Source organism: Trichechus manatus, unplaced genomic scaffold (genome assembly GCF_000243295.1).
Source record: "Trichechus manatus latirostris isolate Lorelei unplaced genomic scaffold, TriManLat1.0 scaffold00009, whole genome shotgun sequence".
NCBI lineage: Eukaryota > Metazoa > Chordata > Mammalia > Sirenia > Trichechidae > Trichechus > Trichechus manatus.
This window is the reverse complement of record NW_004443945.1, coordinates 28,157,811-28,169,858: the sequence shown is the minus strand read 5'-3', so window position 1 is coordinate 28,169,858 and position 12,048 is coordinate 28,157,811. Positions and strand designations below refer to the sequence as shown.

General features: G+C 41.1%; 1 protein-coding gene across 1 annotated transcript in view; it reads left to right on the top strand.

Annotated features, from left to right (window-relative positions):
• The first annotated feature begins 453 nt into the window (after positions 1 to 453).
• Positions 454 to 12,048, top strand: part of NECAB1 (N-terminal EF-hand calcium binding protein 1) — a 180,231-nt gene continuing 168,636 nt past the window's right edge. Inside the window, exons 1-2 of the mRNA XM_004370784.1 lie at positions 454 to 552; positions 8,494 to 8,518. Coding sequence (XP_004370841.1) covers positions 454 to 552; positions 8,494 to 8,518 — 124 coding nt within the window. The remainder of the gene's footprint in view (positions 553 to 8,493; positions 8,519 to 12,048) is intronic.

Below are 12,048 nucleotides of genomic sequence, written 5' to 3'. Positions count from 1 at the left end.
GACAAACGCCCTTCCATTTGTTTCCATCTTCTCTGTCAGGATTACCCACTCTCTTCCCGGCGCGTGGGGCAGTCGCGGGGTGGGCTGTTTCCCCCAGGTCATCTCGGGCGGTGGCCAATGGCCGTGCCCGGGGGCAGAGCCCCTTCCCCTGAGTGGGGAGCAGCACGTTGCTAAGTGCAGGGAGGAGACCGATCAGCGCAGTCAGCAAAGGGAAGGGGGAGGCGAGAGTTAGAGCGGGTGGGAGCGGGGAGGGGGTGGGGGCCAGAAGGAGGGAGTGTGGGGAGCCCGAGCCCTCGCGGGAGGGAGGCGCGCGAGAGCGAACACCCACTCGGATCCCGAGCCTGGGCGGCGCGCGGAGCTCGGAGCTGCCAGCAGAGCAGCAGCCGTGCCCGTATCCGAGGCGGCGTCTCCTCCCAGACCGGCTCCTGCCTCTGGTCGGCGGGACTCACGAGGATGGAGGATTCCCAGGAGACCTCGCCGTCCTCCAACAACTCCTCGGAAGAGCTCAGCTCTGCCCTGCAGCTGTCTAAGGGCATGTCGATCTTCCTCGACGTAAGTAGAGGTGGAATGAATTCGGTTGGTGGGTCCCTGGCACCGTTACCTGTTCTCTTCCCTCTGTGTGTGTGGGGGGGGGGGCGGGGGGAACTGTCCAGTTGCTCATCAGCCGGGGTTTGGCTCCCAGAGCATGGGTGAAAACTACCTCCTATCCCTCCGCACCACCTCCCAAGTAAAAAAACCCCTCAGAGGTAAATGCTAGAGAAAGACTGCCACTCAACTTGTAAAAAGGGCTGTTCCAGACCTCCAACTTGGGACTTAAGAACCCTTAACGAAATCCCAGAAGTTAAATTAACCAACAGCATGGGTTTCGATAGAGACTGGATTGTAAATACAACAGTCTCCGTTTGAATGAGTAGGACGTTTTAACGGGGCTGAGGGAGGAAAGGCATTGTCTCAACTGATTTTTAACGTACCCTGCTTGCAAACCCCAGCCTCCGCTGATGCTCTGAGGTGACGAAGGAAGTAGCAGAGATTGCGATGACCCCATCCTTCCCCAGCCCCCTCGGAAAGCAATTACTTTGAGCGTATTTATTTTTCTTTTTGCAGACGTGACCAAGATCTCTTTCATGATGATTCTTTTTTTCAGTGCCACCTCCTGTTTTTCCTTTTTTCTTCCTGCTGTTCTCCTTTCCTGTACCTCTCCAAGTTGTGATTACTATTATTATCTTCATCAATTCTAGCTTTTGGACTAGATGTCTTCCCTTTGGTTCTATCCCTCGCTTTTGATATTGACTTCCTTCCTCCATTTCTCTGATAGAATGGTCTTGCTTTCCTCTTCTCTGCTATTTTTCTACCCTCACGCTGTGGTTTTTGTCTTTACAATAGTTTTATTTCTTATTTATTTCTCAATTTTGCTTTGCTCTCCCTGTCAGCTGTTTCGGTACTCTATATTTTTCACCCTGTTGCCCAGCTCTTTTCTCTGCCTTTGGGTTTCCTATCCCTGCGTTGCCTGCTGGGATTCCGGTTCTCTAAGCCCCTTACTAGTCACAAGCACGCTGTCCTCCAGGTTGCTTCTGGCTCAGTGGGAACAATTCCAGCCTCCTATTTAGGCATGGTAGAAAATGGACAAAGGGCATGGAACTGGGCTGAGTGCTATTTCCTTTACCTTTCTCTGAGTTACCATTTCTTATTAAAATCAAAGTGAGTGGGAGATAGGTCAGAGGCTAAACACATTTCTTTGTGGGAGGGGTGAAAATATGAGGAAAGCAAATCATCAGTATCATAAAGATGAGGCAAAGATAATGAAGGTATTCGGGGGGAGGCTAGAAGCTGTCCTGAGTTTATTTTGAATGAATTAGCTGGACTTTATTTAATTGGGAGAGAAACTCCTATCAATAATTTAAGGTAGTCTACAGCAAATGATATAGATAAGTTTACTCATGTCTCCTGGCAGCCTCCCCCCACACCCCCCAATTCCATGCTGTTCCAATCTGGGATCCAGGCATTCCCTGCTGGCCATCTTCTTCCCACCAGAACATGTATCTGATTCCCATTCATTCACTCAGTAGGACTGTTTAAGCAGCTTTTCCTCGTGAGCACTCGCCCCTGCTGGTTTGGGTCAACCATATGATATTATTGGTGCTAATGGTTTAACTGGCTGATAATATTCTTTCAAGCCCTGCCATTCAGGGCCATAAAGCTCTTGAGGAACTAAGCTGGGAGAAGGGGAGAGGGTATCTCAGAACCGCTGTGAAGGAAAACTTCAAGGACAGGAGAAACTCAGGGCCCCTGAAAATCATGTTAGTTATGCAGCTAATGGCTAAATTACAATTAAGTTGATTTATAGAGGGCAAGAGGGGACTCCATTAATTCTGATCCAGTCTTCATTCTGTCCCCCGAGGATATCAAGTACTTGATAAGTCACCCCCATGGCTTTTTTTTTTTTTTTAAAGCAATTATCAAGTCCTGTTAATAGAATGGAGATGAATGGATTGAAGCTGTATAAATGGAAAGTCATCCTCCCAGATATACATACCAACCTTGGATCAAGTGTTCAATCTACTGCTTTAAAAAAGAAAGAGAAAAAATTTAAATCCCCTTTATTATTAAATATGCATGATTATTTCCAAGTTCTATAAGTAAATAGTATCAGATCCTTGCCCTAAAGGAATTTGTAGTCTACCAGTAGGGTACACATGCCTTCTTCTATTATTTCTAGACATTTAGAAATAAAAATATAAAACTGATTTCACATGAGAAGTGTTGACATGCTTGTTTACCAGTAAAATGCTAGAGTCTACAAAAAATAACTGCCACTGGATTTTATCTCAGATAGAAGAGATTTTGTTTACACTTTTTTATGAGATATTTTGTGACAAATATAACACTCTGGTGAAAGATGTTATATAAAAAAGGATTTGTTACTTAGGGATTTTTTGAATTATTCATTTCTGGATCATATTGCTTTTAGCAAAATAAACTGTGAAATATAAATTCATCATTTTATTTGATTAGTTTTAAGATATTCTACCAGCACTGTTAAGAAGGATTGCTTTTTGAGTTCTATGCAGATCATAATAAATAGATGATAGACTTTTTGTATTTCAAAGTGTAACAAATGAAATTGTAGGCTTCTGCATCACACAGAATAATTTCCAAATTTAAGCAAAACTTTGATTTCAAATGTTTATATTCTAGTGGCATTGAAATAACCAATCCTCTAATAAGTTATTTAAACTGCTTTTGAGAATATTGCAAAATAACTGGTTAGAAACAAGAGACAGATGTTTAACAAGAAAATCACAAAGAGATTTCCCTCTACTGTTGTTTTTTTTCCTTCATTTTCTGAACTCCAAATCAGAAGTAATAATGAGTATGATACTTACCAAGATTGTTGTGAGTATTAAATAAGAGTCCATAGGATAGGAAATAGGAAAAAATGAAATACACTATATAAATTTGGAGTATTATTGTTACATCGGTGTTCCGTGTTGAATGCATAAATATCAGTAGCTAAATCTACAAACTACAAGGACTATTTCTTTAGGAATATAGTTTATATGATTTTCTTTCTAAAAAAATAACAAAATTAACTATTAGTTTATCCTGAATATTCTTGAATACCTATCAAGGCTTTGAAAACCTAGCACTGGTACCAACCCAAGCCAGCACACCAAGGCTGGTGTTCTGCGTTCCCACAGAGGGCATCTGCTATCCAAGGGAGAGGGCTGACCTGGGCCCAGTGTGCGGCTCCACTGAAGGAACAGGAGGATGACAATCATGTTCCTTCTTACATCAGTGTGCTGTCCTTTCCCAGGTTGCTGCAGCCCCTCTAATTTACAATCTAGCCCTTGTATCTTGTGGACCCTCTTTTGAACTATTACATTAATCAACACTGCTACTGTACAAAGAGAGAAAAATAAACTTTCATTCATCCCCAAAAGGGAGATAAATCCCAAATGAAGTTGGTTGCAACTCCACCAACAGATGCTACTCTCCTCCCTAGCAGTTTTTCTTTGATTTTTAACTAGGGAAGGAGGGCGGCCTTTCTCCACTTCGCTGATGAGGTGGAAGTAGGGACCGAAGGTTGGGAAGAAGAGAGGTGACTTTAGTGTTTGTCCTTCTGCCACCTGATCATGCATACCCAGGTACACCCTGAACACAAGGCACAGTGCCTGATGGTTAGGGGCTTCATGGGAACGTGTATTCATTTTTCTCTCAGAGATACTTAAGTCCCAAACCCTGGATGGAGAGGTAAGATGAATAGAGGACTATAAAAGCAGAAACAGTTTCCAGGTTTGATAGTTCTGTGACTGAATTCTGTTGCAACGACACACTTCCTATTTGCCTAGCGATATGAGCACAATTGATTACTTCAAGGAGGTTCAGGGGTAGAATTCTTGCATTCCACGCGGAGACCCAGGTTTGATTTCTAGCCAATGCACCTCCTCGTGTGAAACTACCACCTGTCTGTCAGTGAAGGCTTATGTGTTGCTATGATTCTGAACAGGTTTCAGCAGAGCTTTTAGACCAAGATGGACTAGGAAGAAATTCAGTCAAGGAAAACTCTATGGGTCACAATGGTTCGATCTTCACCTGATCATGGGGTTAGTGAAAGACTGAGCAGTGCTTCGTTCGATTGTGCATGAGGTCACCATGAGTAGGGGCCAACTTGACAGCTAACAACAATGAAGTCCATTTGGGAGAATGGCAGTTAACGCCATCATTGCCTACTCTAATTGGAAAGGCAAATGTCATTGAACTAGTTTTAGAAACCAGCAGAAAGCACTTGGCTGCTAAACAACAGGTCGGTGGTTCGAACCCATTCGCTGCGCCTCAGAAGAAAGATGTGACAGTCTGCTTCCATGAAGATTACAGTCTTGGAAACCCATGGGGCAGTCTGCTCTGTCCTATAGAGTCACTATGAGTCAGAATCTACTTGATGGCAGTGGAATGGAGTTTCACTGTTGTTTTCAGACACGGGGCCTACCCTAGGTAAAACTGAGAAAATGAAATGTATGTGCTAATTCCCTTTTCTCCATCCACCTTTCAGTGTCCACTTCCCCGCATTCTCTCTCATGGTTACTAGTGGCCTAGTAGCAAGACTTCCTTCTCTATGTCCAGGCCCACACAGTGTGACTCACCAAATAAGTCTTCTCTTCTAAGTGGTCCTCCACGTTCCGGGTAGGTCCAGAGTCCCTACTCTAAATCCATATATCTCAGGAGTCACTAGCAAGCGACTGACTAGCTCATTTCATCTAATTTTAACCTGGTATAGGGTAGAAAGGAGCCTTCAGCTGCTAACAAAAAGGACAGCGGTTCAAACTCACCACCTGCTCCTCAGGATAAAGATGTGGCAGTCTGCTTCCATAAAGATTACAGCCTTGGAAACCCGATGGGACAGTTCTACTCTGTCCTGTAGGGTCACTAAGAGTCACAGTGAATTCCACGGCATGGGTTTGCGTATAGGGTAGGAGGCCCTTAAGAAGTAGTAGTTCAGTGAATGACAATTATTGTGTTAATTTGTTATGCTTCCAAGATAAGGTGACTTTTAACACTTCCCTTCAGTAATTTAAAGTAAGGAATGAGGAATTTTAGGTAAGAGCATCAAATAATATATTCTTAAAATAAAGGATTCTGTTTGATGGCTTAAATTATAGCAAAAGCATAGTAACACATGCATTTAAGCTTTAGTTTGACCATATTATTTAAATTTATTTACCATCTGTCATGGATTGAATTGTGTCCCCCCAAAAATGTGTGTAGCACCTTGGCTAGGTCATGATTCCGAGTATTGTATGATTGTGTTATCTGATGTGATGTCCTTATGTGTTGTAAACTCTACCACTATGATGAGATTATATGTGATCTCCTCATGTGTTGTAAATTCTATCACTGTGATGAGTTTATACTGATGAGGTTGACAAGATTAGTGTCTTAATGCAATCTCTTTTGAGATATAAAAGAGAGAAGTGAGCAGAGACACATGGGAACCTCATACCACCAAGAAAGCAGTGCTGGGAGCAGAGTGCATCCTTTGGACCTGAGGTTCCTGCACAGAGAAGCTCCCAGACCAAAGGAAGACTGATGACATGGACTTTCCTCCAGAGCCGATGGAGAAAGCGTTCCCCTGGAGCTGATGCCCTGAATTTGGACTTGTAGCTTACTGGACTGTGAGAGAATAAATTTCTCTTTGTAAAGCCATCCACTTGTGGTATTTCTGTTGGAGCAGCACTAGATGACTGAGACACCATCCATCTAGTGTTAGCAATTAGTGAGATTAACTGACCCAGATTACTGTAGTAACTCAATTTTTATCTGCAGTACATTTTTATTAGTCTGTTGGCTCAGGGGCAAAATTTGCAGCAGAGACAATTCTGTTCATATTTAATTACGAAGAACTGTCTTAATATCAGAAGCTATTGTCTTAATTTCATCTGCAAGAGACTGAATGCTATTTATGATGGCTCTTTATGAGATGAAATGATAGGAGTCCTAGGGTCCAGATCTTTGGCGTGTGATTATTCCTCTCCAGAAGCCATTCTAGTCACTTGGAACTGATGAGGACACAGTAGAGCATGAAATGGAATTTAGAGAATACCAGAGGTGAGAAATAGGCTGCTTTTGCATTTCTGTGAATCTCAGCTGGAGTTCCAAGGTGCCAGAGGAGGGAGGAAAAAGCAAATTGTGATGGTGAGATGGAACCCCAAAATCACCACTGGAAATTGCTTCTGTGGAACAAAAAGAATTTGTGTCTCATTCAACTATAACTATAAAAGCACCTATTATGGAAAGCAGTCTTCTGGCAGTGATTACATGCCCTTAGCAAAAAAAAAAAAAAAAGCACACTTCTATGCTTAAAAACAGGCTGGTGCATATCTGTTTCTAGAAAAGTTCCATGAGTGAGGTTATTTAAGTAATAATATTAGCATTTGATAGTAAAGTGCACTGTAGTAATGACTAGATTTATCTCTACCTCATCTCCATGAAGTCAACAGAAGGAAAGAAGGATAATGTTTCTTATAGCAAAAGGTGGTAAAACAAAAAAGAGTGTCTCCCAGCAACTCAAGCAAAACTATGGTCTATCATTCACTGTCCCCAGTGTGCTCATGCCTGAATAGTCACTGTGGCAGGAGGGATGTGACCCTCTGTTTTCCAAGCCTGAGTCCTCTGCCCAGCCGTGCTGCACATTGACCACGATTGGAGCAAAGATTGCTTTTCCAGAAGAAAACTGAAAATCATTATCAAACAGTAGTGGATAATGAATATCTAGAGTATTCACTAAAGATATGTCAGAATAGGTCCAAGATAATATAATTAACTCATAGAATAAAGACAGATATACCTTAGATGTGAATTTCTATTTAACACTTAATTTCTTTTTTGTTTCCCAGCTTTATTGAGGTATAATCGACTTACACTAAACTGCACATACTTGAAGAGTAAATTTGGAGAGTTTTGACATATGTATAGACCTATGAAACCATTGCTACAATTAAGATAATAAATATATATATCACCTCCAAAAGTTTTCTCATGCCCAATGTCATGGATTGAATTGTGTCCTCCCAAAATGTGTGTCAGCTTGGCTAGGCCATGATTCCCACTATTGTGTGGTTGTCCACCATTTTGTGATCTGATATGATTATCCTATGTGTTGTAAATCCTAACCTCTATGATGTTAAAGAGGCAGGATTAGAGGCAGTTATGTTAATGAGGCAAGACATAATCTATAGGATTAAGGGTATCTTGAATCAATCGCTTTTGAGATATAAAAGAAAGAAGCAAGCAGAGAGGATGGGGACCTCATACTGCCAAGAAAAAGGGCAAGAAGCAGAACACATCCTTTGGATTTGAGGTTGTAGATGGGCAAAATTGATGATAAGGACTTTCCTCCAGAGCTGACAGACTGAGAAAGCCTTCCTCTGGAGCTAGCACCCTGAATTCGGACTTCTAGCCTCCTGGACTGTGAGAGAAAAATTTCTGTTTGTTAGGGCCATCCACTTGTGGTATTTCTGTTATAGCAGCACTACATAACTAAGACACCCTCTTATAACCCATCCATTCTTGCCCTACCCATTCCTAGGCTACCCTTAATTTACTTTCTGTCACTATAGATTAGTTTACATCTTCTAGAATTCTGTAAAAATGGAATAATATAGTAAGTACTTTTTTTGGCTAGGTTTTTTTAGTCAGCATAATCATATTGAGATCTATCTACATTGTTGCATGTATCAATAGTTTATTCCTTTTTATTGATCAGTAGTACTCCATTGTATTGATATACCATAGTTTGTTTATTCCTTTACCTGTTGATGGACATTTGGGTTGTTTTTGGTTTTGAGCTATTACAAATAAAGATCTCAATTGGGAAGCCTTCATTTAAAATTAAAATTGGTTTTATTCAATAGTGGTTGAATTGTATGTGAGTATAATGTTCACTGCAATGCTTAAAAAAAATGGTGATACAATTTTTTTTCTTTTGTTCCATTCCAGATACTGAGGAGAGCAGATAAAAATGGTAAGACCAAAAATCTACAGTTTTCTACTTATTAATCTCTTACTTTTTAGACCACTTTGTAAAGAATACTATGGAAGAAGAGCACAAGTAATTGACAAATAAAGTGTCAATGTCTTGTAACAGTTTTAGGCAAGTAAATGATTCCAGATATTCATGAGAAGAAGGATTTACATTTGACTGGAAGATGGAATTTATGTCCTTGAGTGAGGAGCTCTTTCATATTTGGGCTCTGGCTCTTTCTTTTTATGTTTTAAATTAACTTTAAAGTAATAAAAACTTGTATTTATTGTCTACTGTGTGTCAGGTATTACGCATGCATTATGTCTTAGAGTTAGTAAGATACAGAGCCGGGACTTGAACCCAGGTGTGTGTGGTATCAAAGTCTAGGCTCTCCACACTGACCTTAATAGTTGCCATGGGGCTGCTTCTGCACGCTAAGAAGGTTGCCTGGAAGCATGCATTGCCAAACTTATCTCTACCCTGTACGCTTTTCAAAGTGTATGCACTAAGAGTGATAATACAGAAAATTGGGAGATGGTAAGTCAGAAGGAAAAATTGCTGTGCCAAAGGAACTAGAGTTTAAACGACACCTGCATGAAGTCTAGTTATAAGCGGTCATAAGCAATATCTTCTGACTTCTTTTATTCCACTAGAAATTTTGTTTCATAGAATACCAGATTAGAGTTTATTAAGTTTATGCTGCTGCTGTAGTATTAAGTGTTATAATAGAGGTATAGTCTTGACAAGAGTTTCTTGACAAATCTAGGATACAGAGGGTCCTTTCCTTTTCTTGACATCCCGTTTCTTATCTATGGGGAGAGATTACAGTCAGAGTCCAGATCTGACAGCTTAAAGACAGACTTTGTAGTCTAGTTACCCATTTAGCAGTCAGATCAAGAAAAGCTTGACTAACACTTTGCACCTTTCCACACAACAGAAAAAATAATACTCTAAGGAGCAAGAAAATAGTGTCCCAAGTCTCACTAATATTTAACTGTGCCTGTCCATCAAAATGTTTCCTTAAATTATGTTGTGGTGATTTATATATTATCAATTCAAAGAGGCTTTTTTCACTTGAAGCACTTGATTTGCAAGACAGAAGTAGTGATGCCATCATCCTGTCTTCTCATTCTCACCCTATGGCCTTGTACCAGATACCCAGCTCCAGTGACACCTAATGCACAATTGAATAGCCTGTCAGTCTCCATGCCACCTGCATCTCATTTCTGCCCCCGTCTCCAGCTCAGAAATGCTTTATCTTCCTCTTTGCCCAAAGTCCTGTTTCTCTCAGGCCATGCCTTCATTTCCTTGGACTACAAGGCTCCAATTTAGGGAAATACTATTATCTTTGTATCTGTCACTCTTCTTTTCATCAAAAGTTACTTCCTTGATGGCCCATTGTTATACTCCAATTAAAAAAAAAAGTTTCTATCAAGTTGACTCTGACTCACGGCAACTCCACATTGCCAGAGTAGAACTGTATTCCACGGGGGTTTTCAATGGCAGAATTTTTTGGAAGTAGATTGCCAGACCTTTCCTTCAAGGTGCCCGTAGTTGGACTGAACCTCCAGCCTTTCGGTTAGCAGCCAAGTGTGTTAACATTTGCACCACCCAGGGACTCCTTATAATCCATAACCCATTGCCATCAAGTCAATCTCGACTCATAGCAACCCTATAGGACAGAGTAGTATTGCCTCAGAGTTCCAAGGCTGTAAATCTTTACAGAAGCAGACTGCCACATCTTTCTCCTGTGGAGTGCCTAGTGGGTTTGAACCGCTGACCTTTAGGCTAGCAACTGAGTGCTTCAATCACTGTGCCACCAGGGCTTTTTTATAATCCATAGTCATATTTAAAAAGCACCTGTTAAACCAATTCACAGGACTTAATGGCTGGTGATAACCTCATATGTTATGCTATGTAGAAAGTGGTCATTTGTGCTGGCAGCTCCATGTGGTCCAGCTCAGTCCCGTATTTCCTAACTTGTGATACCTCTTCCCTCTTCGCTCCTTTTCCTAATGCCAGATCCTAACGTGCTGTCATAGCTACCTGTTCTTGTGCTCTTATTTCGCACAATCTTCACCATGCATTGTCCTCTACAGCCCGAGGAAGCACTCAGGATTCCCTGAGCACCCCTCCATCTTCCACACCTCTGTGATGTTGCCTCTGTTTTCATCTCTGCCTGCTCTAACCTTTCCACCCTTAGCTGGCTATAGAACTCTCAGGTATTGTTAGATTCCTCCTCTAAGGCCCCTCACCTGAAAGCCTTCTCCAGTTCCCCTGGCAGAGCCCTGCCACCCTTCTGCTGTTATGCTGGAGCCCTTATGGTAGAGGACTGCAGTTATTTGCTGGAGATTCTTCTTCTCTATGCCCACATGCCTCTCTAGGAAAAGAACTTGTCTTATGGCTAGACACTATGTCTGGCCAGTGCTAGATGCTCACTGAATGTTTGTTTAATCAATTAAAAATGATTGAGGATGCTGTACTCCATTATCCATCTCCCTTCTGTCTGTTCACTTTTCCCCTGCCTTCCATCCCTCCCTCTTTTTTTCTATTATCAGTATAAAGTCTGGGGAGGATGGAGTCAGGCAGGCCTGGGTTTCAATCACAACTATGCCACCTAGCAGCTTTGTGACTTTGGGTAAGTAACTTAGACTCTGCACCTTCAGCTTTCTCATCTATAAAATGGAGATAATGACATCTACCTATGTCCTAGGGTTATTATGAATAATAAATGAGGTATTGTGTGTAAATTCCCTGGTGCAGTGCCTGGCACATAGTAAGAACTCAATACATGATCATTTTGCTGCTATTATTATGATTACAATTATCACTCTTGCTATTGAAAGCTTGAGCTGTTATCTGTGCTGTGGGGTCTTGGTTATCTGAGACACATGGTTACATTGCAGTCATTTCTATTCCCGTGGAGTTAAGTGGAAAAAAAATAAGGCTATTTATCATGCATGTAGAATTGAAAAGGATGGTGGATAATCTAATGTAAATGAGAAGATACTGGCACAAAAAAGGAACCATCTTTCTCTACCATGTGTTCATCACATTCTGTATTTGCAAATAAACAGCTGTTACATATACTTGATCTCTTGGTAACAGACCCTCATATAATAGACTCCCTTGTGGATGGCATAATTGATGACAGAATAATGAAGGGAATGAGAGGTGATAAGCACTATGATAGTTATCGTGCTAGAGTACAGATTTAGCTTTTGGAATGTATCTGACATGGAAGAGAAGCTGCTGGAGAAATGGAAGAAAAAAACAAAAACAAAACTTGATTAGTTTTTAAATCATAGGCTAGGATCCTAGACATAAAGATAGGCTTCAAAATAGGATTGCTTTGGAGAGACACAAGGACTTTAGTCTAAAAGACCAGAATTAGATTTAGAAATTCATAACTTGTGAAAGCTTACTTATGTGCAAGTTGAATGAAAGTGGAAAAGATAAGTGGGTATTTGTAAAACTTGCAAAAAGATTCTTTTTAACCTTAGAAAAAAGGCAAAATAAAAAGGCTCATA